General features: G+C 55.1%; 2 protein-coding genes across 14 annotated transcripts; one reads left to right on the plus strand and one right to left on the minus strand.

The window, feature by feature from the left end:
* Positions 1-1,400: 1,400 nt before the first annotated feature.
* On the minus strand, positions 1,401-1,595 carry CTXND2 (cortexin domain containing 2). Its single transcript, XM_027728048.2, has one exon. It carries the CDS (start codon positions 1,572-1,574, stop codon positions 1,401-1,403), a length of 174 nt encoding a protein of 57 aa, XP_027583849.1. The 5' UTR covers positions 1,575-1,595.
* Positions 1,596-3,584: 1,989 nt separating this feature from the next.
* On the plus strand, positions 3,585-26,115 carry ARNT (aryl hydrocarbon receptor nuclear translocator). Of its 13 annotated transcripts, none has more exons than XR_005565930.1 (24): positions 3,588-3,669; positions 8,765-8,876; positions 10,002-10,046; positions 10,818-10,862; positions 11,959-12,003; positions 13,812-14,025; positions 14,412-14,625; positions 14,705-14,770; positions 14,888-14,987; positions 15,368-15,433; positions 15,565-15,650; positions 16,047-16,123; positions 16,268-16,402; positions 16,834-16,908; positions 17,761-17,912; positions 19,086-19,196; positions 19,385-19,460; positions 19,935-20,058; positions 20,332-20,431; positions 20,846-20,996; positions 21,197-21,356; positions 21,789-21,943; positions 22,660-24,320; positions 25,559-26,115. XR_005565930.1 is itself a non-coding variant. In XM_027728035.2 (23 exons), exons 1-23 carry the CDS (start codon positions 3,645-3,647, stop codon positions 22,747-22,749), a joined length of 2,421 nt encoding a protein of 806 aa, XP_027583836.1. In that variant the 5' UTR covers positions 3,585-3,644; the 3' UTR covers positions 22,750-25,076. The 13 variants fall into 13 exon arrangements, 9 of the variants coding, with proteins under 9 accessions (XP_027583836.1, XP_039243653.1, XP_027583835.1 ...); XR_005565931.1 differs by having other exon boundaries at positions 22,660-24,272; XR_005565933.1 differs by having other exon boundaries at positions 22,660-24,066.
* Positions 26,116-26,472: the final 357 nt, after the last annotated feature.

The following is a 26,472-nucleotide window of genomic DNA, read 5'->3' on the forward strand; positions in this document are numbered from 1 at the left end:
TGGGGGCCCAGAGGGGCCCCAGGAAGATGGGGGGGTGATGGGGGCACTGGTGGCTCTGGGGTGGAGGGGTCTGGGGGTTCCTGGGGGGCTCCGAGGGTCCTGGGTGTGATGCCAAGAAGTGCCCCCAAGAACTGCTCAGAGACAAGATTTAGTCTTCAAGCAGCGAGGTGTGTCTATTAGGCAACGTTGGAGAGCAGCTGGACAAACCGCTCTGTCTCTCCAGTGAAATTACAGGATTTTATACAGTTTCTACGAGTGATTGCAACATATCTACATACATATTCATATAATTGCAACATCTAATTATAATATTCATAGTAGGCGGGGTCCAGGCGGAGTCTGGGGCGTGGTCTTCAATTTGGGGAGAATCTGGGAGGGTCGTTCCTGTTTCTTCATCCTTATCGGCCCCTGGCTCAGGCTCCATCATCTTCATGAACTTTTCAACTTTCTTGGTTTTGGCCGACTTCATGGTGAATTTTGCAAGATTCTTGGACTCAAGCCCCATTTCGCCCCTTATCTTACTTAGGTTAGGTGTGTGTTCATTCTTTTAGTGTACGGTGCCACCTAATCTCTATCTCTAGGTTCTGGCAGTACATCCTTTGTGCTCTCGTTTATGCCTGTATTCTGACCTACCTATATTCTAATTTTAACTCTCTACCTGCTTTCTAGGCCTTGTCTGGCTTCAGGTGGCCTTGGGATGGCAGGGGGTCCTGTGGGGCTGGGGGGGTTGTTGGAGCACCATGTGGGGAGGGGGTGCTGTGGAGTTTGGGGGTCCCAGGAGGGTCAGTTGATGGGCTCCTCCTCCCAGGTGGAGGTGGGGATGGGTTTGGGGGTCCCAGGGAGTGCAAGGAGGGTCAGTTGATGGGCTTCTCCTCCCAGGCAGGGCTGGGGATGGGTTTGGGGGTCTGGGGGTGGTGTCAGTTGATGGGCTCCTCCTCCCAGGTGGGGCTGGGGCTGGGGTTGGGGTTCCCAGGGTTTTGGGGGGGTCAGTTGATGGGCTCCTCCTCCCAGGTGGGGCTGGGGCTGGGTTTGGGGGTCCCAGGGGGTTTAAGGAGGGTCAGTTGATGGGCTCCTCCTCCCAGGTGGGGATGGGTTTGGGGGTCCCAGGGGTTTGGGGGGGTCAGTTGATGGGCTCCTCCTCCCAGGTGGAGGTGGGGATGGGGTTGGGGGTCCCAGAGGGTTGGGGGGGGTCAGTTGATGGGCTCCTCCTCCCAGGTGGAGGTGGGGATGGGTTTGGGGGTCCCAGGGAGTGCAAGGAGGGTCAGTTGATGGGCTCCCCCTCCCAGGTGGGGCTGGGGCTGGATTTGGGGGTCCCAGGGGGTTTGGGGGGGTCAGTTGATGGGCTCCTCCTCCCAGGTGGAGGTGGGGCTGGGTTTGGGGGTCCCAGGGGGTTTGGGGGGTCAGTTGATGGGCTCCTCCTCCCAGGTGGAGGTGGGGATGGCGCTGTAGGGATCCACCACGAGCCGGGCACAGCGCACGGTCACGGCGAGGAGGAAGAGCCCCAGGAGCACCACGAAGGCCGTGGCCACGGCCTTGTCCACGTCCAGGGCGGGTGGCACCGGGGGGCTCTCCATGCAGGGATCCTCAGGAGGGGGTGTCCTGGCTGGAAGGGACCCCCAGGTGTGTCCCAAGAACCCTCAGGTGTGTCCTCAGGCTCCAGGGACCCTCAGGTGTGTCCCAGGAATCTGGATAAATAAATATGGATATCTATTTAAATATTTATTAAAACTGGTGTTGATATAATTTAATATTATAATATTCGATATTATTTAATATTTATATAATTGCTATATTATGAATCAATAGAGTCTATATATTATTACATATAATGTATTCTAGTATATCATACATATTTTAATGCTTTATATATATAATATATATATTATATATATATAATACAATGCAATCGTATTTTAAGATATTACACATATTATTACTAATGCATTATTTGGTATTATAATTTAATTTTACAATAAGTCAGTAATTAAAATATTTATCATAAATATTTGTTTTTATTTAAATGCATATGTTTATTTAAATAAAGACAGATATTTATTTCATTTATTAACGTGTTTGTGAAGCCAAAACGTGTGCCAGGAGCAGCCCTGGGTGCACCAAGGATGGCAAACAAATCCACGGGCCTAAATTATGGGATTGTGGAATTGCTGAGGTGGGAAAAGACCCCTCCAATCATCCAGCCCGGCGCTGCTGGAAAATCCCACCCTTTTCACAGAGGAATTTTCCCAAGTATCCAACCTAAACCTCGCCTGGAGCAGCTAGAGAGCTTTTCCTCTCATCCTGTTGTTCCCTGGGAGCAGATCCTGAGCCCACCTGGCCCCAACCTCTTTCCAGGGGGTCTCAGGGAGGGGGGAAGCCCCTGGATCCGACCCCCATCCCACGGAACAGCTCCGTCCTTACCTCCCCAGGGTCCCTGTGCCGGCCCCTCCGGCTCCGGGATGGCTCCAGAGCCTCATGAATTCTGCAGGAATGCGCCGGCATCACCTTTCAGACGCTCCCAGTCCCCGGGAGACGCAACCAGAGGATTGAATTCCCACCCCCCACCCACTTCTCCCATCAGGACAAGGCTCCGGGGGCCATTTCAGGTCTTCCTTGGGGCACGGGGTGGTTTGGGAAGTGCTGAGGAGGATTTATCCCAAAATACAGCAAGAACCAGGTCTTCCCAGCCTGGGAGAGGATTTTGAGCTGGCTCTTGTCTTACTTTGGAATAAACCGGGAAAAACTCTTGGAAAATGCATTGAACTGAGCTGCCTGTTTGGTTCTTGCAAAACAGTCTCATGACAAGACCCAAAACACCCAAATTACCCGAAAATGTCCCTTGGGTTTCTCTGTTTTCCCCCTCCAAGAGGAAAAATGGTCCCTTTGGGAAGACGGTGACATTTTGTTGCCCCGTGAGCGTCCCCGGGTTGGGCGGGGGGGCTTTCCAGAGGTTTTTCAGCAAAGGATGAGTTTTGGGGTCCTGTTGATGCCCCCCAAATCCCAGTCCTGACCCAAAATCCTGCTCCAGTCCCCATCCCAGTTCCGATCGAAACTCCATGTCGTCTGAATCCTCACTCCCTGCCCCACCCCAATCCCAGTCCCAGTTCCCACCCCAACCTAATTCCAATCTAAACCCTAAACTCCAGTCTCAATTCCAACCTTAATCCCCATCCCAAACTGAACCTGAACTCCAGTCCCGACCCTAATCCCAGTCTCAGTTCCCACCACACCCTAATCCCAGTCTAAACACTAATTCCCACCCCAGTCCCAACCCTAATTCCAATCCCAATCCCAGTCCCCGTCCCGTGACGTCACCGAAACAAACCCCGCCCTTCACAATGACCACGCCCCAAAGGACCCGCCCTCCATAAACCCCGCCCCAAAGGGGCGGGATCTTGTCTCCCTCGCCCCGCCCCGCTGCCCGCGCCGTCGCGTTCGCCCCGTACCCAACCTGACCTTCCGACCAATAGCAGCGCCGCGTCCCTCCTTCGCCACGCCCCCAACCCCTTGCTGGACCAATAGGAGCGCCGCGCGGCGCTGGCCCCGCCCCCGGGGCGGTGGGGCTGCGAGGCCGGCGGAGGTTTTCCTGCGCCGCCATCTTGGTTCGGCGGAGCGGAGCGAGGAGGGGGCGGTCCGCGACCCCCGCCATGGCCGCCACCGCCGCCGGCGCCGGTGAGCACGACCGGGGGGACCGCGGGGGCCGTGAGCGGCCGGGGGTGGCTGAGGGGCGAAGAGGAGATGAGGGGGGGCTGAGGGGGTGCGTGGGGGGCTGTGGGGGGGCCGTGGAGGTCTGAGGGGCGAAGGGAAGCTGAAGGGTTGCGTGGGGGTCTCAGGGGGTCTCAAGGGTTGCGTGGCGCTTGAGGGGTGAGAGGGAGGTGAGGAGGGCTCTGGGGGGCGAGGGGGAGCTGAGGAAGTGTGGGGGGGGGTCTCAGGGGGTCTCCAGGGGTGCGCGGGGGTCTCGGGGGGGTCTGAGGGGTGAGAGGGGGCTGCGAGGGGCAGCTGAGGGGGGGCGTGGGGGCCTCAGGATGAGTGGGGTGTTTCAGGGGGTGTGAAGGGGGCCTCTGAGGGGCGAGGGGCAGCTGAAGGGGTGCGTGGGGGTCTCAGGGGGTCTGAGAAGGCCCCGGAGCCCTGAGGGGGCTGAGGGGGATCCTGAGGGGCTGGGGACGGGGTGGGGGGGTCCTGAGGGGACCCTAAGAAGGACCCTCGGCGGGTCCTGGAGGGCTGGGGGACCCTGGGGGGGGGGGGCGTGGGGGGCCCAGACAGGGGCCTGAGACAGCTTTGGGAGGGCTGAGGGATTTGGGGCCCCTGAAGCTCCCTGGATTTGGGGTCCCTGGAGCTGGAGGTCCCTGGATTTGGGATCCCCGGATTTGAGGCTGATCCCCAGATCAATCCTCGGGTTCATCCCCGTAACTCCCTGTGTGCAGGAAGCTGCTCATCTCTGATTTTTGCCAAATAAAGCCCAGAGTATGTAATTTTATCACCTTTTTGGCTGAATCGTTCTGAAATGAGTTTGCCTCCAGGATGGTACAGCATCTGTGAAGTTGTACTGGATTTACAACGTGGTGGCCAAGATCAAAATTCGAGTTTATTTGTGTTTTCTGGGGGTTTTGATCTTCTGTCTTAGTGCTTTGTGGCTCATGGGACACACTCAGGTTTGTCCAGGAGCATTCCATGACCCTGCTGAACGATTATGGGGTTTTATTTTAACATTATGAGAAGTTTTTGTGGCTTTAAACGTGGAGAAAACACGTTGGGTCGCTCGTGTGTGAGGATTCTGAGAATCCAGGGAGGGAGGAAGAGACCTGTGGCTTTAAACTGTGTTTCCAGGCATTTGTGGAAGTGGTGCTCTCAGGGTTTCGTGATTTGTTGCGTAATAAAAATGTTTTAAACAAATTCTCGAGGAAAACAGAAAGAACTTTCAACATCTGCGTTTAATATTTATAACCCTGGGCAGAGCGACCAGAGTTTGCTCAACCCTTTTACACACTAAACATGGGGATTATTAGGAAAATAAACTCTGAAGGAGGATTCTCACAAATAATCTGGGTCTTCTTTCCCATGATGTTAAAAACCAGACTTCAGGGCTCCAGTGAATGCTGGATAATGCCCCAAAATGCCCGGAATTGTCTTCCCAGCCCAGCTGGGCTGTGGTGAAAGATGGGAAAAGGAACCACAGAAAGAAGTTGGAAGTTATTTGGGTGCTCAAAAAGTTGCTGGAAGAATAACTTGGGACTTATTTATGTGCTCAAAGTTGTCAGAAAAGGCAGTTTAACTGTGTTTTTGGACTAAAGGACACTTGAGTCGTAAAGAGGGGGGGGTTTGAAAGCTTTTGGTTTTGTCAATTTGATCAAGTTTTTGGGTGTTTAAATCTCCTGGCTGGGAGTGAAAAGCAAAGAGCCTCCACTGACAGGGGAAGGCTTGAAAAATACAACTACTTGCCTTAGTTGCTTTATTTGACAGGTTTTAATGTTAATTTGCATTATTAGGAGGTGTTTAGTGCTGGCTGGGTGAACACAGGAACATTTGGTTTTACAGAAGCTCGATTTCAGCCACTCAGCAATGGAAGAAACGTTCTTTTCCAGGTTTTTTACCTAATTTCTGTATTTCTTCTCGGAGGAGGTTCCCCTGGGGATGAAAGTGCTGAGCTGGCCTCGCCTGGGAAGCTCAAACAACCCAAAAAACCTCCTACTTCCTTAAAAAAAACCCGTTTAATGTACCCGAGGCACAGAAATTGAGATGTTTTGTAAGCAAAAAGCCATAAAAGCAGAAATATCAGAGCCTTGTAGTTGTGAGTGAAATGCAGAGTAGTTTTAATGTGCTTTATCTGCTCCCAGACCTGCTCCTGACTCTTTGGGGACTTCACAAATGGTTGAATTTAAAGCAAATCTTGTTGTGTGTGTTCCTCCCCCCCAGGCTTCTGCAGCAAAAGGCCCCAGTTTTGGTGTGTTTTGTACAATAAAATTGCATTTCCAAGCTGCTGCAGCCCCTCTGGTAAATCCCAGCTGGGAGGATTTGCTGTAAATTCATTTTGGAGGGTTTTTTTTTTTTCCCCTGTGGAGATTCCAGTGGTTGCAGCAGAGCCTTTCCCAGGAGAGCTGGGCCAGGAGCCTGGAGGGCTTTGGGATTTACAAACCTTTCCCTTCTGGCCTTAATTAGATTGAAAACGTGGGGAAGGGAAACAGGGATTGGTTCTGGGAAGGGCTGGGACAGACACCCCACGAGGACGTTGGAAAAAACCCACCTGGGGCTTCCTGGGACTCTCAGCACTGCTTGTTCCCAAGGGTTGTGTCCTTTTGGACACCTCCAGGAGTGGTGGCTCCACCTTTTCCATTCCAGTGCCTGACCACCCTTTCCAGGAAGGAATTTTCCCTGATTTCCAACCTGACCCTCCCCAGGTACAACTCGAGGCCCGTTTCCTCTCCCCCTGTTGTTCCCCTGGGAGGAGATCCCGACCCCCACCTGTCTCCAGCCTCTCCCAGGGAGTTGTGAGGAGTGAGAAGCTCCACCAGCTGCTCCAGGAATTCCCACTGAGCTCGTTGGGATTGGGGAGGAAACAAGGCTTTGGGAGGAATCCCGGTGTTTCTGTGCACATCCCGGGGATTCCAAAGGCTGAAAAAGCCAGAGCTCTTCCCATGCCATCTCCCTGCCCCTGTTCTCCCTGGTTTTGGGGGGATGGAGCCACACTGATGGCAAAACAGGGGCAGCTCCTGCTGCCAAATCTCAGGGTCTTTCCCAGTTTTCCCCTTGTGCCGGAGAGGGGGATGTCTCCCAGTGGGAAGCTGAAGCCTGAGGTGAAGGGGGTTCCTCTGGGGTGCTGATCCAGGCACTGGGCTCCTTGGAAGTGCCAAAGGCTCTAAAAGCAAACAGCAATTCCTTGGGAGTTGGGATCAGAGGAACAACCCGGTGTCACTTCCTCCCCCCGCCCAGGGCGGAAATTCCTTCCCCTCCATAAAGGGATTTTCCGCCCTGCTCCAGGAGCTCCATTTGTGTTGAACAGGGCTGAGGAGAAGAACCCTCCTGACCTGCTTTATTCCCACTTGAAACTCTGTTTGGTTAAACAAAATCCTGGGATACCACCTTGGCACTTCACTTGGGAATACGGGATGGGGCACAGGGGCGTCCAAGCAACCCAAAATCAAGCGCAGAGGAGGCAGGGTTGGGTTTTCACCCCTGGTTCTTTGTTCTCCAGTTGTATTCAGGAATTCCAGCGGATCCTGGTGTTCCATTGCTGGAGTTGGTGTTGGATGGGGTGTGCTGGCTCCTGCTGTTCCTTGGGATTGTTGTTGTTGGCTCCTCCAGCTGCCAAGTGTTGAGCTGGATGCTTATCCCATACCGTAGCCACCCCTGGGAAATCCTATGGATTGGCAGGGAAAAAACTCCCTCATCAAACCAGCTGCTTGGAGGGAAGCAAACGGGGCAGGCAGAGGGGCTGGGAATGGGAATGGGGTAAAACCCAGCTGATTTGGGAAGAAACAGCAGGAATTTGGGAGCGTGTTTGCTGCGAGGCCCGGCCACACTTGTGCCATTCCACTTCCAGCTGCAAATCATCCCGCTCTGGAAGCGAAATTAAACCCGTGTCGGGCTCAAATCTGGCTCTGGGAGCTGGAGGAAAAACTTGGGAAGCTCAGCTTAACCCCCAGTGTTTTCCTGAGTTCTTTAAACCCAACCTCAGGTGTTCAGTTTGTCCCCCCAGCTGTGGCCGGTCCCTGCCCGAGCTGCCCCCGGTGCCGCTCGCTGGGGTTTGGGAGCCCAGCCCTGGGGTTTTTGGGGGCGTTGGGGTGGGTTTGGGGCCTCTCTGCTTTGGTAAAGCACAAGTGGTTTTGCTTCAGGCTCCGCTTGAGAGGTTGTGGTGGAGATTTTCGGGCTGGAGTGACCGTTTTGGGGCAGTTCAGCAGCAGATTCACAAACCCACAACCATTAAAGCAAGCACAGAGCTGACTTATTTCAGAAACGGGGGGAAAGTGGTTTATAGTGGATTTAAAAACTCCTTCTGTGGTGCAGAATAATCTGATTTAGTGCAGGGGGACGTGAGTTGCAGCTCTTGTGATGTGGTTTCAGCATAAGCCAGGCTGAGAAACGGCTCCAGAGCCTGTGATCCGTTCAGGATCTGTGATCCTGAACAATCAGGGTTAGGGAAAAAGAGGAAAACGAAATCATGGAACCTCAGACTGGTTTGGGGTGGAAGGGACCTTAGAGAGATCCCCTGGACCACGGCTGGGACACCTCCCACCAATCCAGGGTGCTCCCAGCAGCTGTGCAAGAGCACAGGCAGGCGGGTGATGGTGCCACTGGTGCCCACTGGTCTGTACTGGTGCAGACCAGAAGGGATCAGCTGAACCAGGGCGGGTTTGAGGCACTTTTGGAGCGTTTTGGGTGATTCTTTGTCTGGGATTGGAAAATAAACCCTCTGTAGGTTGGTGTCGCGAGGGAAACTCGCGGCTCAGCTCCTCCCCTGCTTCGTGCTCGTGCAGCCAGGGATGAGAACGGGCTCCCACCAGGCTCCTCCTCTCTCCAAAAAAGATTCCACATCTTTCAGCTTGGCAGCCTCGGCGTTCCAGCCCAGGGAAGCAGCAGCAGCGTGTGCTCCGCGCCCGGAGCAGCGCACGGAAGGACCCGGGCACACCTCGCCCCAAATCAGCCCCTGCAGATGCTGCCACACAGCTGCTTCTAGTGGGGAGGGTATTCCCCTGAGCCAGAGGGGCTTGGACAAAATCCTGGTTGATTTTTTCCCTGTTTGGTTTTTTTCTTTTTCCCCCCTCCTGTTCAGAAATGGCATCGGACGTTTCCTCGCTGGGCGCAGCCGTCGGCTCCGGGACCCCCGGATCGGGAGCCCAGCCCGGAGGGGCCGTGGCTCAGAGGGGCAGCAAGAGGAGACCTGGGTGAGTGTGTGCTCAGGGCTGTGCTTTTGGGGGAAAAGGGGCTTTTTGGAGAAGCTTTGGGCTGGGAAGAGCCGTCAGCCCTGGGAGGGGGAAGTGTGGCTGGTCCTGAGAAGTCTCCTGGCTCCTCCAAGGCTGGGATTTATCCAGCCCTTTCCTGCGTGGTGATACCTTTGGGCCAGATACACCCCTTAAATAGCAGGTTAAATTCCATCTCAAACAGGCATTGAAAGCTGAGTTGCACCTTGGAGGAGGAGCAAACACACAGCAGGGATTGAGAGCGAAACAGCAGCAACAGCAGCTGCTGCAGGATGTGGAGGAACAGGGAATCTGGATTTTGGGGCCTTACTCCAACCTTTGCAGCTGTGCCGTCCCTGGGAGGGGTGTGGGGAAGCCACAATGTGCTTGTGGGAGGCTTTTTGTTTGCTGAAAATGCCTTTGCAGATTCAAAGGGGCTGGAGTGGCTGTTCCCAGATTCCTGGCACGAGAAACGGCCTCGTAATTTTTTAAGCAAACTAAAATCTGTTCCCGGCCCTTCCCAGTCACTCAAACTCTTTCCTTCAGCCCCATTTGCTGGTGCTCCCAGTCCCCTGCAGCTCCTCCCACCCTCCCTGCTCCCCTGCATTCCCGGTTTTCCATCCCAGAAGGAAAGGTGGGAAATCCTTCCTGCTTGGCAGAGCTGGGGGTTTGGCCCTGTGTGAGCAAACAGGCACCAACTGAACTTTAACTCCAGGAAAGTTTTACCCTCTTCTGTTTTTTTTTTTTTATTTTAAATGCACCCAGTGCAGGCTTTTGAGCTGGGAATGCTCTGTTTGATGGTCTCTTGAGCGGCCTGGATGGCTCCCAGGAGATCCAGAGCTTTTTGGAACAGGAGGCTGGGATGCAGTGGGTGCTCCAAGCGACTTTTCTTCCTTTGGAACCGGTTTTCCTTGCTCTGTTTCTGATAGACACCTGAAGGAAACCCCTTTCCAGGCTTTGTGGGTTGTTTCACGTTAGGATCACTTAATTATTTTGGGAGTACTTAATTCTTCCTTTCAGGAATCATCTGCATCCATAAGGACAGACAGAGAAGCAACTTAAAGGAGACACCACTGGGTTAATAATGTTCTTCTTCCTTTTGTTTTTCAGGCTGGACTTTGATGATGATGGAGAAGGGAACAGTAAATTCCTCAGGTGAGGGAGAACGTGGCATCCACAAGTTTCTGTCCTATGGTCTTGGGGGTGTCTGTGTGTTTTCCCTGGAGCAGGATCTTGCTGCTCCCGTGGCTTTTCCTCCCTGGAAGCAGCGGGAAGTGGCTCCACTTCCTTCAACTCTTCCCTTTCTCCCAGTCAGCAGAAATCCCCCATCTCTGCAGCTTTTGTTGCTGCCTCAGCCACGTGTTAACTCCCCCTCATCTGTTGTAAGGATGCTTCAGCTCCAGAGGCATCCTTATTCCCAGGGAGCTGGCGGGGCTGCAAGGATCTCCTCGTGATCCATATGGAACACAGAAGAGCTGGAATGCCTTGGGTCGTTTATTTGTAGCCTCATTAAGTGGTTTAGGATTGAGTGATGAGACTGGAACTCCACGTGTTCCAGTGCTTTAAGGAGGGCTGTGGGATGGCTCCAGGATGAATGTAGGATTTACCTATGGAAGCCCCTGGGATGAAGGTCTTGATCTGGGTGACCTTCATCCTGCAAGTGCAGTTTAATATATTCCTTTTTATGGGATTGGGCTGAGTGTGATCCCCTCCCATCCCTGATAGGAATGTGGGGTGGAAAACCCCATGGAGGGGATGCCCAGAGCTCAGCCACGGGGTTTGGAGGAGACAACTGAACATTGCCCACTCACAGCCAAGTTTTTAACACCAGGCCCTCTTTGTTTGATTTATTAAACCTTGTTTTCTTCACGATTTTTTTTGAGAAAGAAGGAATTGTAAACCCTTTACCCTCTCCCCTTCTCCTAGATGTGACGATGACCCGATGCCAAACGATAAAGAGAGATTTGCCAGGTAAGGACTTGCTGGTTTGGAAGCTTTTTGTGCCCAAACCCCTTTGATTCAGGAGAGATCCTGCAGCACCTTTCTCACTGGCCGTTGGATCGTCTCCCCCTGAGGGTGCTCCAGAGGATCCACACGTTTTCCTTGATGGTTTTGGACAGTTCATGGAGTGTGATGAAGTGACATTGCTCTTTTGCACCGTTCCTTTCAGCTCTGGCCTCGGACTCTCCCTCTTTTCTCCTGCTCCAGGAACTCGCAGAGATACAAGTTTCCTGCTTAGTTACAAGTTGTCCTCGAACAGGGTTTCCTGGGGTTGTGTGCTTTATGGGGAATTGGGCAGAAGCTTTACAAATTGGGAGTTTCCCTGGAGATTGTAGGGAATGTTTTGGCTCTTGATGCCTTTTTGGTGTCTGACAGTAGCTCTGACATCCAACCTAAACCTCCCCTGGCACAACCTGAGGCCGTTTCCTCTCGTCCTGTTGCTATCTGGGAGAAGATCCCGAACCACCTCCGGCTCCAGCCTCCTTCCAGGGAGTTCCAGAGTGAGAAGGTCCCTCCTGAGCCTCCTTTTCTCCAGGCTGAGCTCCCTCAGGAGTTCTCCAGACCCTTCTCCTGGTGCTCCAGCCCCTTCCCCAGCTCTGTTCCCTTCTCTGGACACGCTCCAGCCCCTCAGTGTCTGTCTTGCCCTGAGCTGCCCCCAGCACTGGAGGTGCCCCAGCAGTGCCTAAATTGGGGGTCTCTGCCCTGCTGTTCCCTGCAAAGGGCTACAGGGAATTCCAAGCTGGGATTCTCCAGCTTTTTTAAGTGGTTTGAGTCATTCTGAAGCCAAGCAAGTTAGAAATACGTTAGAGAGAGTAGAATATTTCTAATATTAGAAACTGGTGAGCAAATTAGAACTCAGTAAATGTCTTAAAACTCCAACACACATCAGGCACCAATTAAATGTGGAGTATTGCAAACTAATGACTGTTTTATTTTATGGAACTGCTCCTCTGCAAAACAGACCTGTCCCTAGGCTGGGTTTCCTAGTCCATCTTTCCATTTTTATTTTTCCATTTCTTTCAACTTTTTTTCCATTTTTAGCTTAGCTGGCTGATTTTATTTTTAGGTCTGATGATGAGCAGAGTTCAGCGGATAAGGAGAGACTTGCCAGGTAGGAGAATGGAGATTTCCAGCATGGACAAGCAGAGTTTTCCTTTCCTTAATGTCTCTCTAGGCATCCCTTCTCTTTTTTTTTTCCCCTCCCCTTCTTCCCTCATCTGCTGCAGAGGACTTAACAGACTCCTGGAAACTGCTGTGGAATTGAAATTAGGAGGGGAAAGGCGTTTAGGAAAGGCACATCTCATCCTTGGGAGAGTGTTTTTAGGGAATGCACAGAAGGATCTATTTGCCAAAGGCCCCAGGGTTGGGCTCTTGCTTTCCCACCTGTGCTAAACACAGCTTCCCTCATCCTGCATCGAGGGCTCACCTGGGAAAGGTTTTGTGTCCCAGGAATGCTGTTGGACTCAGGGAACAGGCACAAAAAGGGGTGTTAGTTCAGGGACCTGTCGCTCTTTGATATTGTTCCACCCCAGACTTGTTCTGAAGCAAAGCCCAGGACTAAAGAGTCCATCCTGGGTGCTGAGAATGCCCCAGTTTTGGGCAGTTTGTTGCCCTCTGGCTGTGTTTGAACCCAAACCTGCCCCCCCAGGCAGCCTCTGGTGGCTGCAGTGTGCCTTGGGAGATCAGCAAGCCATGGAGGTGAGGCCTGGGAATACAGGGAAGCAGCAAAGCTTGCCAAGGGATTGTTCCCAGGAGCCTCTACTGAAGAATATCTCACAGAGCCATGGAATGGTTTGGGTTGGAAGGGACCTTAAAGCTCATCTCGCTCCTGGCAGGGACACCTCAAAGGTGAGGTCACTGAAGGAATTAGAGGGGAGGCCACTGAGTGTTTACACACACCTGGTAGTGAGAAACGCTCCATTTTTGTATTTATCCTCTTTATTCACCTGCCTGTCCTTGTTCCTTCCAACACCTCCATCTCATTTCACTTCCCACCGTGTGCCTCCTTGCACCCGATCCATCCTCCTGTACAGGAAACCTGGCTCTTGAGCTCTGTTTTGGAACACCCACCTTAGGAACCCAGTTAATTGACGTGCTCTGGATAAAAAGAAGCAGGTTCTGGTCTGTGGGGTTGATGGGGGCTGCGCCCTGTGAGCCAAAGGGGTGCCAAGAACCTCTTTGAGGGGGCAGGAATCGCCGTGGTGTCTCTTTAGAGGTTGTTGTTGCCTGGCCCGTGGGCTGCCCGGGTTGATCTGTGCAGAAATCAGGTGTGACCTGCTCTCAAATTTCCCTCCTGGGATTCTGTGAAAGGCTCTCGGTGTAAGAGGGAAGTGTCTTCCCCAAAGCACCACGAGATGAGACTCAGCTGATGGAGGTTCCTCAGAATCCTGGAATGGTTTGGGTTGGAAGGGGCCTTAAAGCTCCTCCAGTCCCACCCCCTGCCATGGTCTGGGACACCTCCCGCTAGCCCGGGTTGCCCAGAAGAGCAGTTGCCCCAGTTTTAGCTGCAGCCGAGCTCTGGGTGTGCGAGGGGTGATGGTGGAGGGGATCTCAGGGATCTCCTCCATCCTGGGATGGACGGTGGGGCTCAGTCCCCCTCACCTGCACTGCTGAGAGCAGAGGAGGAATCCCTTTGGCTTCCTGCACGCTGTGGAGTGGAGTGGGAAGCCAAACCAGCTGCTGCTGGTCCCGGGGAGCCGCTGTGACTCCGAGCAAGGTCCTCAGCCCAGAAGGTCCAGGTGTAGCCTCTCCCCTCGCCCTCGTCCCCGCTCCCTGTGCACGCCCAGCATGTGAGCCTTCCTTCCTGCTAACCCGGCGGTGCATCTCCGTGTGTGGCACCCGTGCCAGCCTTCCCACAGTGACTTCATCCTCCTCCTCCTCCTCTTGTGTCCCCCCGTCCCCCCCCCGGGGCTCCTGCAGGGAGAACCACAGCGAGATCGAGCGCAGGAGGAGGAACAAGATGACCGCCTACATCACGGAGCTGTCGGACATGGTGCCCACGTGCAGCGCCCTGGCCCGCAAGCCGGACAAGCTGACCATCCTGCGCATGGCCGTGTCCCACATGAAGTCCCTGCGCGGCACCGGCAACACCTCCACGGACGGCACCTACAAACCCTCCTTCCTCACCGACCAGGTCAGGGCTGGGCACGGAGCCGTGGAAGGGGGCGGGTTGGGAGGGACCTCAGAGCCCGTCCCACTGCACCAGGTTGCTCCAACCTGGCCCTGAACACTTCCAGGGGTGAGGGGGCTTCTCTGGGTGACCTGTGCCAGGGCCTCGCCACCCTCACAGGGAAGAATTCCTTCCCGAAATCCCACCTAACCCTGCCCTCTGGCAGCGTACAAACCATCGCCCCCTTAAGGTCCTGGAAGGCCACAGTGAGGCCTCCCTGAAGCCTTCTTGGCTTGATGCTGGGAAATACAGCACTCAGAGGGGAAAGTGAAACTATGGCGGGGCGGGAACGGGCAAAACCCAGGGCGGGGGTTTGGCCGTGGAGCTGAGGGGTGTCCGTGTGTCCACAGGAGCTCAAACACCTGATCCTGGAGGCAGCCGACGGCTTCCTGTTCATCGTGTCCTGCGAGACGGGGCGGGTGGTCTACGTGTCCGACTCCGTGACCCCCGTCCTGAACCAGCCGCAGTCCGAGTGGTTCGGCAGCACCTTGTACGACCAGGTGCACCCGGACGACGTGGGCAAGCTGAGGGAGCAGCTCTCCACCTCCGAGAACGCCCTCACAGGTACAGCCCCCCGGGGGCAGCGCAGGGCTGGGAGCGGGCAGAGCCCGGGAGGACTCGGATTAAACCCTTCCCTTTGTAGAAGGAACCAAACCCTGGTGCCTTTCTACCAAGGATGCCGCAGCCCCCCCCGAGAATGCATCTAAAGGTACCACACGGAGACACTCGTGCCCTGCCAGCCTCCCACTTCGATTCCTGGAGCCACACCTGTGCCGGGGGAAGGACTCCCAGTGCAGCAGCATCCCCTTGTTCCTCCCTTTCCTAGGTCGGATCCTGGACCTGAAGACGGGCACTGTGAAGAAGGAGGGCCAGCAGTCCATGAGGATGTGCATGGGCTCGCGGAGATCCTTCATCTGCCGCATGAGGTGGGAAGCAATTCCCTGGGGGAATCTCTGAGCCTCCAGCTGAACTCGCTCCCTGGCCCCTCCACGCTTTTATTTCAGCTTTTTTTGGCTGGTTTTGATGTAAAATGATAGAACGTGGCTGAGCTTCCCATACAGCCAAGTTCTTGAGGTATTTCTTTGCCCTGTTGTGCAAGATCCAGTTTAAAGTAATAATTAGTTTTGGCCCCCCCGCGTCACCTCCCTTGAATTCTTCAGCGTGAGGGCTTTGTGTGATGGAAATTCAGACGTTCTTCCCCCTTGGTAGGGGATGAACCTTCCTCTTCTTCAAGATACCCAAGATTATTTTCGTGTTGCCCATGAAAGATAAATCCTTTGCCCTCCTTTTCCTACCCCTGGTGCAGGTGTGGCAACAGCTCCGTGGATCCAGTGGCTGTGAACCGTCTCAGCTTCATGAGGAATCGCTGCAGGTAAATAACACCTGTAGTACAAATAACAGATTTATATAAATAACACATACATAAGTAATACAAAAACCCCCTGCTTTTGCTTCACCTTGCCCCACTTGAACCCGCAGCACAACCTGTTTGTCTCTCCCAAGGAATGGCTTAGGTGCAGCAAAGGATGGAGAACCTCACTACGTCGTGGTGCACTGCACTGGCTACATCAAAGCCTGGCCCCCAGCAGGTGAGGGCTCACCTCAGGTGTTCAGGGGGGGCTGCTTTTAAAAGCACTGAAAGTGGCCCAAAGTTGCCAATTCCAGGAGCTGAACGTGCCAGGAGACGTTTTGCAAACGTTATCTGTCGCTTTTATTTGAAGATTGAACTGATTTTTGCAAGCGCAGCATCAGAGATCTCTGTCTGTAGAGGGTGGAAATAATATTAAACTGTCTGAAATTTAGAGATTTTGAACCCTTCTGGTGATAAGAGGGAGGGGGAGACACCTTAATGTTCCAAATCCCTTGGTGGGGAAGGATATTGAGTTACAAGGAGGGGTGGAGAGGTGTTTTGAGGTCTGTTTCCTGTGAAATGAGCAGTTCTTCCTGCATTAACCCTGCTGGAATTTTTGGCCCCCCCTTCCCAGGTGTTTCCCTGCCTGACGACGACCCCGACGCCGGCCAGGGCAGCAAGTTTTGCCTGGTGGCCATTGGCAGGCTCCAGGTGAGTGTCCCCTTCACCTCCTCCAGCATCTCCTTGTCCTGGAAGCCCCCAGATTGGGACTGTTCCGCGTGAAAACATTCCCTGGTGGCCACAGAGCCCGGCGCGGGGCTGGCATTGCCAACGCTGCCCGTGTCCCCCTGCCAGGTGACCAGCTCTCCCAACTGCACAGACATGAACAACGTGTGCCAGCCCACAGAGTTCATCTCCAGGCACAACACCGAGGGCATCTTCACCTTCATCGACCACCGGTGCGTGGCCACCGTTGGCTACCAGCCCCAGGTGAGCGCCCCGAGGGGCTCTGTGACCCAAAACTGCTCCTCAGACTTTCTTCTCCTTCCACATCTCGGCTCTGCTTTCACACAGAGCTGCTCAGCCACACCCAGGGCTTAACCCAGACGTGTTTCTTCTCCACCAGTTGCTTTGCCATGTGTTTTTCCGAGCCCTTTGATCGTGGGAAGGCTGGGTGGCTCTGGATTATGTCAAATGTCAATTAAAGCCTTTTTTGCCTTAAATTGAGTTAAAGATCAAACATTAATCAACAGCTGTCGGGCTTCTCTTCAAGAAACAGCACGCCAGGCCCTGTGCTTGGGTTGTGTAATGGGGATCTGGGGGGGAAGGAGCAGGAACTACCTGTCCAAAGCAGGATTAATTGTGGAATCTGCCTGCCAGATGAACTGACTCGATCTCTCTCACGATTCCCTGAAAATCAGGAACTTTTGGGGAAAGACATTGTGGATTTCTGCCATCCAGAAGACCAACAGCTTTTACGGGACAGCTTTCAGCAGGTAAAAAACATTGGAGCTACCCTTTGCATGCAGGGTGGGACTCAGGTTGGGACTGAGGTTGGAATTCAGATTGGGACTGAGGTTGGAATTCAGACTGGGACTGAGGTTGGAATTCAGACTGGGGCTGAGGTTGGAATTCAGACTGGAATGCCTCGGTGCTTGCAAAACAGCAAAAAATTAACTGGAAAACCGAGAGGAAAAATAAACCTTAGATAATTCTCCTTTGCAAACAGATCAAGTCATGTAGTTAAATACAGAACAAACCAGAAGCATCTGATGTCTTAACTCCTGAATCCCTGCTCTGGCTGCTGGTCCAGGCTGCCTTTAGGGCCAGGGATGTGGCTCCCAAGGGCCTGCTTGACTTGCTGTGCTCCTGTGGCTGAAACCCTGGTTCATCTCTAGGGCCCAGCCCAGTGCTGCAGAACCCGAAATGGAGGTGGTTTTCTTGCCCTGTTATTTCTGAGGGCCTTGGACTGGTGGCAGGGCAGGTAAGGCTGCCCCTGTGCTTTCATGACTCCAAAAACCAGCTGCTCATATCCATTGCTCCAAACCGTTGGAATCGGAGGCGACAGCATGTGTTCCATTTCTTGGAGGCTTTTTCATACATCCCACCAGTGCAAAGGCATAGGAGGAGTGAAGCCAAAAAGGGGATTTTTAGATTCCCCTCCTGTATCCTTTGGGAATCAAGGTGTCCTGAGGGAATGGTGCCATTTAGTTTGGGAAGGCTGAGATGTGCCAGGTTTGAGGCAAAGGGCCATCGCGGGGGTTTCGGGGGGTGGCTCTTGCTCAGGTTGCTCCTCAACACCCTTGGTCAGGTGCTACTCCTGGAATTCCTGGGGTTTTTTTTTTCAGGTGGTGAAGTTAAAAGGCCAGGTTCTGTCAGTCATGTTCCGCTTCCGATCCAAAAACCGGGAATGGCTCTGGATGAGAACCAGCTCCTTCACCTTCCAGAACCCCTACTCAGACGAGATCGAGTACATCATCTGCACCAACACCAACGTCAAGTATGTGCATGGAAAGATGACCTGCCTGGGGGGGCTCCCATCCCAGGATAACCGTGGGAGCCTTGGCCTCTCCCCCTCTCCAAACTTCCCACCGCTTTGCACAACCCTGGAGAAGTTCCCAAGTCCCTCGAGCTCCCGTTTCCTGGGCTGTGCCAGGCACTGGAGGACTTAGAAAGTGCAGGAATTGAAGTGTCTTTGGCTGTCCTGTTGTGTGGCTTAACAAGCTGCCAAAATTCAGCTCCAGCAGTGCCTGAAGCCAGTGAAATCTGCCTCAGAATGTGGCTCTTGGATTGCTGTGACAGTCCAGGAGGTTACATATCCTTTGGGAATGGTGGGAGCTGCTCTCTCTTCCCGTGAGGGAGCTCCAGGCCTCTTACACAAGAGCAGCAGAGCCCCAGAATTCGTGCCTGTGTGTGTGATGTGGAGCTGCAGCCCTGGCAGGGGCAGCCACTGGAGTCTCCAGCAGGCAAACAGGAGGCTGGATTGCTTGGGAAAGGGAAACCCAGGAATCTGCTGCAGGCCCCATGTCAGAGCTGCCCCTTTGAACTCCTTCATTCCACACACAGCCATTCCCACATCCATAATGCACCTCCCAAAGTCCCTGTGGAGCAGCAGTGTCTGTGCCTGGTTGTGTTTGAGGGGTGTTTTGTTCAGGGGCAGCTCTCCAGGTTGCATGTGCTGCTTCATCTTCAAGATCAGGGGCTGCTGAAGCAGCAGCTTCCAAAAGAGACCCAGAAAACGCTGGATTTTTGTTAATTTATGGTGGGATTTAAGCATTTCACTGGGTTCTCACAGTTCACAGAAGAGCATAAAGAACTTGCTCCACGTTTTGGGCTTAAAACCTGAAACTACTGGTGGTCTCTGAGTGTCTGACAGAGCTAAACTTCAAGGGTTTGGAGGTTCCCACAGCCTTTGCTTGTGCTTTAGGGATGCTGCAGGTCCAGCCACGCTCCTGGTGCACGTTTTTAATTGCTCAGGGACTGAGCGTGGGAGGCACAGCCCCCACCTCTGGAGCATCCCATTGCACGGCACCTCCTTCCAGGGAAAAGATCCTTCCCTCAGACAGGGGTTTACGTCTTGCCCCAGGCAGCCACACCCAGAACCCAACTTTGCTTCCAGCTGGGATTTTTTTTGAACCTTTTCTTTTTTTTTCTCCCTGTGTTTGCTTTGAAGGAACTCGAGCCAGGAGTCCCGGCCTGCCCTGGCAAACTCTCTGCCGAGGCCCCAGCTGGGGCAGAGCGTCAGCCTCCCCCTGGACATGGGCACAGCCCCACTGCCCTCAAGGTCAGGAGGTGCTCAGCTCCTTTTCCCATTTCTACCCTGCTGTCACACCCCCCTCCATCCCCAAATCCCCCTCTGTGCAGCCGGGAACTCCAGGCTGATGAACCCCTGGCATGACCACACGGAGCTGATCCCTTGGGAATTCTCTCTGGCAGGCTGTGTTCTCCTGTTACAGACTCTTTCTATTTTAGGCAGCAGCAGCCCCCCCAGGCAGAGCTGGAAGTGGGCCCGGGAAGGGAGAGCCTGGCTGGGTATGAGCACTCCCAGGTGAGTCCTCCCCAGAGGAGGGGTTTGTTGTCCTGCTCGTTGTCCTGCTCTTTTCCTGTCCTGTTCTGTTCTTTGGGGGTTTAAAGGTGCTGGCACGAGGTTCAGGTGGGTCTGAGGGGAGGGTGTTTCTGCCCTTGGGTGTTGCTGGATCTGCTGCTTGATCCCAGTATTTATCATGTGGAATTGTAGAGTCATGGGATGGGGTGGGTTGGGAAGGACCTTAAATATCATCCGGTTCCACCTCCTGCCGTGGGCAGGGACACCTCCCTGGTTGCTCCAAGCCCTGTCCAGCCCGGCCTTGAGCGTTTCCAGGGATCCACAGCTTCTCTGGGCAGCCTGCCCTGCTGTGCCAGCCCTGACTGGCCACGTTATCCCAATAAAACACCGGAATCCCGAGCGCAGCCCGGCCCTCAGCCCTTCTCCGTGCTGATTCCCGCTGTGCTGAGGAGTGACAGGTCCCTGTCCCTGCTCCAGGTCCCTGTGCAGCCCGTGAGTGCTGCAGGCCCAGAGCACAGCAAGCCCCTGGAGAAGGCAGAGAGCCTGTTCAGCCAGGAGAGGGACCCACGCTTCGGGGAGATCTTCACCGGGATCAGCACAGGTGGGTGAGCAGGGCTCTCCTGGGCTGCTCCTCCTGCCTGCCCTGAGCACCTCCTTCCTGCCTCTTCCCAGGCTGTACTGGATGCTCCAACCCCAGGGAACCTTCATGCAGGTTTATTAGAAAGTGGAGGGGAAATCAAATTAAACAGGGGTTAAGAAAATCATCTGGAGTTGTGTCTGGAGAAGGAGCAAAGGAGTCCTCCTTCCCAGGGACACGTCTCTTCCAGCTGGTTCCCTGTTGCCAGCCCCAGAATGTCTCGTGCTCTCTCTGCAGACCAGAGCAAGGCCCTCCCTGCCAGCACCGTGCCAGCCAACCCACCCCTCTTCTCCCAGGGAAACACCTTCACTGCTGCACGGCCCCAGGAGAACTTCAGGTGAGGCTTCGCCTTCCCACTTCCCACCTCCATTCCCTCTGTTGCATCCCTGTGCCTCCTGGGCGTGCCCAGGACCTGGGCTGGGTGAGGGCAGCCTTGCCCAGGACACCCAGCTCCACCCAGCAGCTCCTCCCAGTAGTGTCCCAGTATAGAATCATGGAATCATTTAGGGTGGAAAAGCCCTCTGAGATCATCCAGTCCAACTGTTACTGCCCAGTTCAGCACTAACCCCTGTCCCAGGTGCCGCATCCACACGTTCTTGGAACACTTCCACCCTTCCCAGGGCGGCCTGATGGGCAGAGTTACCCCCCCAGTTGGGCTCATTTCCCTCCCCCAGTAACTCAGGCAGACAGATTTAGCGCCTCTCCCTCCTGCAACGCTCTTCCCCGGGCTCAGACTCCTCTCCTCCCCCAGGAGCAGCAGCATGGTGCCTCCAGTGAACATCATCCAGCAGCAGCCGTCCCCCGCCGGCCGGATCTTATCCCAGATTTCCCGGCACTCCAGCCCAGCTCAGGTCAGCGGGACCACGTGGGCTGCAGGGACACGCCCGGTGTTCACACCCCAGGTAGCACAGCCCGAGCCCTCAGCTGCAGGGTCCCCGCTGCCTTCAGACCCCGCTCTCCGTGGGGGATCATCCCGCTCCCGGCGCCGCGTGTCCGTGGGCTTCCTCCTCTGGGGCTACTCCGGCGACTCGCTGCCGAGCCGAGGGCCGGGGGAGATCCATCCCTCCTCCTCCTCCTCTCCCGTGTTCTTCCTCTCTCACAGCAAGTGGCGTCGCAGCCGGTGAAGACTCGGCCGCCCTCCTTCGGCATGGGGACATTCCAGGGCACCCCGTCCTCCTTCAGCTCCATGACGGCCCCGGGATCCACGGCCTCTCCCACCGCGGCGCCGTACCCGGCCCTGGCCGGCCGTGGCTCCGGCTTCAGTGAGTGTGGCTGAGGGAGCTGGGGGCACCCCGTGGGTACAGCTGGGCTGGGATGTGCTCTCCAGGGGGTTTTGGGGGGGTTTGGGGGAGCTCCCAAATGTGGAGAGCAGAGCTGGATCCCTCCTTTGACTGGTCACTCTTAATCCCCCTCCAACCACAGAGCTGGGCTCAGTGATCCTTGTGGATCCCTTCCAGCTCAGGAGGATCTGGGATCGTCCCAGCAGATGAATTTTGAACCGTGTCAAGGCTGACTGGGAGGAAACAAACCCCCTCTGGGCGTCCCTTTGTTCTGCCCCGTGGCAACAAACCCACGGCAGGAATTCCTGTAGGGTGACCCTCCCGGGGCACCACCCAGAGCTGTGCCCTTCCCAGTGCCACACAGTGCTCCTGGAGAAGCCCAGGAGCGCTGCCCTGACTGTGTTGTGTGTCCAGCAGGCACGGAGGCAGCGCAGACCCCGGCCCCGTTCCAGCCCCGCGCCGCCGACGCCGTGGGAATGTGGCCCCAGTGGCAAGGGCAGCACCACGGCCCCGGATCCGGGGAGCAGCACGTGCAGCAGCCCCAGCCCAGCCAGCCTGAGGTCTTCCCAGTAAGATGGGGCTTTTTAACCTCCCAAATCCGGTGGGGTCCACCTGGAGCTTGTCCCTCTGGTTCAGATCAACTGGGGAGGTCCCAAGCTTCGGGATAACCTGATGGAGGTGGAAGTGGAGAGGGCAGGACTTGGCTTTGTGTCTCGGTCTGTTGCAGGATCAGTGTGAAATTCCAGTTGGATTAACCCTTCTGGTTCTAATTGATAACAGAAGAAAAGCCCCAATCCAATAAAATTAAGATAATTCCTGAGAATTCCTTTCCCAGGAGTCGCCGATTATCCCTTAAATTTGCTGCTCCTTAAATTTGCCCTGGGCACAGACCCTGTGTTCCCTTGGGAAAAGGACCATCTTGGTCCTCAGTACCTGCTCCAGCAAACCCACGAGTAAATTGCCAACATGATCATGGAATCATGGAATTGTTGAGGTTGGAAAAGCCCCTGAGATCAAGTCCAACTGTTCCCCCAGCAGTGCCAAGGCCACCACTAAACTGTGTCCCCAAGTGCCACAGCCACATATTTTTGGACAGTCCCAGGGGCAGCAACTCTCCCACATCCCTGGGCAGCCTGTTCCAATGCCCAGCCATGCTTTCCATGGAGAAATTGTCCCGAATTTCCAATCCAGACCTCCCGGGCACCACTTGAGGCTTGGTTTGGTGCCTGATATTCCCTGATATTCCCGTGCAGATCCTGACTCTGTCCTTGTCTCCTCCTCTCAGGACATGCTGACCATGCTGGGAGACCAAGGGCCCAACTACAACAACGAAGAATTCCCAGAGTTGAACATATTCCCTTCTTTTTCCGAGTAAAACAAGCCTTAGGGGAGACACCCTAAAGCTCTACAATATCCACGTGTAAAGGAAAACAGCCGAGTCTTTCTCTCCAAGAACTGTCCAAACTCTTCCCACCCTCTGGAAGGGGAGCTCCGAGGATGGGTGGCCGTGGAGGAGGAGGAGGAGGAGGAGGATGGTGTGGTTTGGACACCTCCTCCCTGGGGGATTGTTCTGGAAGCTCCAGGACCTGAGTGCCACGAGACCGAAGGCCCCCGTGTTCCCAGAGCCGCTCCCAAGTGGATTTCCGTGGGAGGGATTCCTGGCTGGATCTCAGACAGCCCTTCCACGCTTTTTAAGGTGGCTGTGACTGGTTTGATTTCACTCTCTGCCGTGACTTTTTTTTTCTATCAAACACAAAACTCTTGAGATTTTTAAGTATTTGGGAGAAGCTCTTCCAAGCGTTCTCCCTGTCAATACAATCCTGGAGGATGCTTGAGTAAGAATCCCCGTCCTGAGCCGGCGTTTTCCTCCTTTTTGGAGGGATTTTGGCTGGTCTTGGAGGGTTGTTACCACGTCTCCAGCCCAGGGTGCTCCACGTGGAGATTCCCACGGTTTGTTTGGGATCTTCCCTCTCCTGTGAACTGTGCAATGAAGTCAGTGTGACCCATAACCCCCCTCCCCCCCCCCGTTATCCCGGGATAATTAACGAGCCATAAAAATATTATCCATGTAGCTTTCTTCTGGATGCATCAATTTTCCAGCTGGTGGGGTTCTGTGCTGCCACAAATTGATGTCTCAACAGGTTTTTTGGGGGAAGAAACCTGCCCCACGCTGTCCATGGAATTTTATCCCATGGAGAGGAGTTCCTTGTTGTCGTCTGGACGTAGGAGAATCCCTGGATTTCATCAGGGAATTGCTGAGGAACTGTGTATTTTCACTACATTTGCTCACTCACCGTCTCCTTAAGGAAGAATTCCTGCCATGGGATGATCCTGTTGCCAAACCACAAACTGTAAGAGGAGAGCTGGAAAAGTAGGGAACAGAGTGATTTTTTTTTTTATATATATATATATATATAAATATATATAAAATTTTTAATTTTTAAACCTTGACTTGGAATCTTCTGGCTTTTTCTGTGGGGAAAAAAAAAAAAACAAAACAAAAACAAACAAACCAACTTGTGACCAATCCTGCTCTCCTCAGGGGCTGGAAGAACAGTTTGATTCCCTCTTGCTTCAATTCCAGCAGGAAAATTCATTGCTGAGTTGGACTTGGAAGGAAACTTGGCACAGCAGCAGCGCAGGGGAAGAATTCCAAGTTTTCCTGGAAGCCTGGTTTTGTTTTCAATGGAATGTGGGTGTCTCTCCCTTTTCCCTGCATGTTGGGAGGGGGCTCTGGGGACCCCCAGGGTGGTTGTGAGTGTCCCCTCTCTGCTGGTTTGGGGCAGGGAAGGGGGAGATTCCACCCCCACAAGAGCTGATTCCAGAGCTGTAATTCCTGGATAACATCCACGGAGGGAAGTGTGAAACCTTTGTGTCACCAGCCCAGAGATTCCTCCTGTGAGTGGAGCAGGAAGCTTTGCTTTTCCCTCTCCTTTTGTTGGAAAAGTAAGATTTGAAAGCTTTAGGCTTATTTTTTTTGGTTTTGTTTTTTGGGGTTTTTTATTCCAAATTTATCTGCGGAAAAGTGGGAACATCCCACTTGGAGCCATCCTGTGACCCACCCCTGTCCTGTGATCCAGGGACTTTTCTCCCAGCAAGATCCTCCTCCCCAGTCACATCCTGGGCCCTCCCCCTTGAGCTGCCAGAGGAGGAGGAGGAGGAGGAGGAAAATTCCCATTTCCCGGAGCTTTTGTGGATGACTCGAGTGTAAACACCCCCCCCCCTCCCCGCTTTTCCAACTCCTGGGAGAAGAAAAGCAGCTGGAGCAGCCCAAATCCCTTGGGAGGGGCTGACAGGGGTGGGACACAGCTTTGGCCCTTCACCCCCCTTTGGGAACTGCATTGTTTGTCCCTGGGGGGGGATTTTATTGAACAATCACTCGGGGGGGGGGGCAGGATCCAAACCCCCCTCGGGATGTGTCCCAATCCCGGATTCCTCATCCCGGGAATTCTGGGCAGCAGAGATTTTTACAAGAGATTTTTTTTTTCCCCTTTTTCAAAGCTTTGTCTCATTTCTGCCTCTCTCTGTCCCCCCCCTCAGAGGACTGTGGCCCCCAAAACCCCTGTTCCCTCAGTTTGGCCCCCTAAGCCTCCATCCTCCCCCGCTTTGGCCCCCCCAAACCCCCATTTGACTCCCCTGGATTTGCCCCCCCCCAATCCTCATCCCCTCCTTTCTCCCCCTAAATCCCCATCCCCCTGATTTGACCCCCCTACAACCCCTGTGCCCCCCCTGCTTTGGTCCCCCATAACTCACATCCATCCCCCCACTTTGGCCCCCCCAAACCCATGTCCCCCCCATTTGTCCCCCAAACCCTGTCCCCTCTCCAAGTTTGACCCCCCAAACTCTGCTTGTCCCCCCCATTTGCCCCCCTAAACCCCTGCCCACCCGTTTTTCCCCCCCAAAACCCCCTTTTCCCCCCCTTTTTGCCCTGCCCCCGGTGCCCCCAGTGCCCCCAGTGCCCCCAGTCACACACGGCCACGTCAGGGCCTCGTGCTCGGGGCGATGATTCTGTGCTGGAGCCCCAGGGCTGACTCAGCCCCCCCGGGCCGGGTCACACGGGGGGTGACCCCTCTCTCGGGGACCCCCCTGGGCAGGGGGTGACACGGGGGGGTGTCGGGGGGGCTCCAGCCTGACCCCCTTCCCCCTTGGTGCTGCTCCATGCCCTCTGCTCTGCCCTGTCCCAGCCTGGTCCCAGGACGGTCCATCCCGGTGCCCGCGGCCGGACGGTGACGGTGACGATGATGATGATGATGATGATGTCGATGTCCCCACGCCTGGCACAGGGCACTGGTGCCACCGGGACCTTCCACCCTGTCCCGCAGGAGCCGCGTGACGGAGGGGACGGTCCGGGCAGAAAGCACCGTCTGGGCCCCCCCTTCCCCCTCGGGGGCCAGCCTGGGACCCCCAAACTGGGCACACGGGGGGGGCCTGCCTGGGTTGGGGACACTGGGGACAGGGATGGGCCCCTGTGCTCTGCTCCTGCTGTCACAGGATGCCCCCGATGCCCCCGAGCTGCCGTGTCCGGCCTCTCCTGGAGGCGGGGGGTGCTCAGCCCCCTCACCCCAGGGTGCCGGGGGGGATCGGGGGGCCCCAGGAGCACCAGTGCCCTGTCCTGCCCAGCTGTGGGGAGGACTCGGGGTCGAGGAGGTGTCCCCAGGGCAGGAGGTGTCCCCAAGGTGTGATGGTGGGGCAGGAGGACATCCCTGGGACCGGGATCCTGGGGGCAGGAGGGTGTCCTGGGGCAGGGTGGTGGGGTGGGACACCCCTGGGGCAGGAGGATGTCCCTGGGACCGGGATCCTGGGGGCAGGAGGGTGTCCTGGGGCAGGATAGTGGGGTGAGACACCCCTGGGGCAGGAGGGTGTCCCGGGGGCAGGGTAGTGGGGTGGGACACCCCTGGGGCAGGAGGATGTCCCTGGGACCGGGATCCTTGGGGCAGGAGGGTGTCCTGGGGCAGGAGGGTGGGGTGAGACACCCCTGGGGCAGGAGATGTCCCTGGGACCGGGATCCTGGGGGCAGGAGGGTGTCCTGGGGCAAGATAGTGGGGTGGGACACCCCTGGGGCAGGAGGGTGTCCCGGTGTGGGACAGTGGGGCAGGAG

Source organism: Pipra filicauda, unplaced genomic scaffold (genome assembly GCF_003945595.2).
Source record: "Pipra filicauda isolate LSUMZ 115617 unplaced genomic scaffold, ASM394559v2 scaffold585_size263788_pilon, whole genome shotgun sequence".
Lineage (NCBI taxonomy): Eukaryota > Metazoa > Chordata > Aves > Passeriformes > Pipridae > Pipra > Pipra filicauda.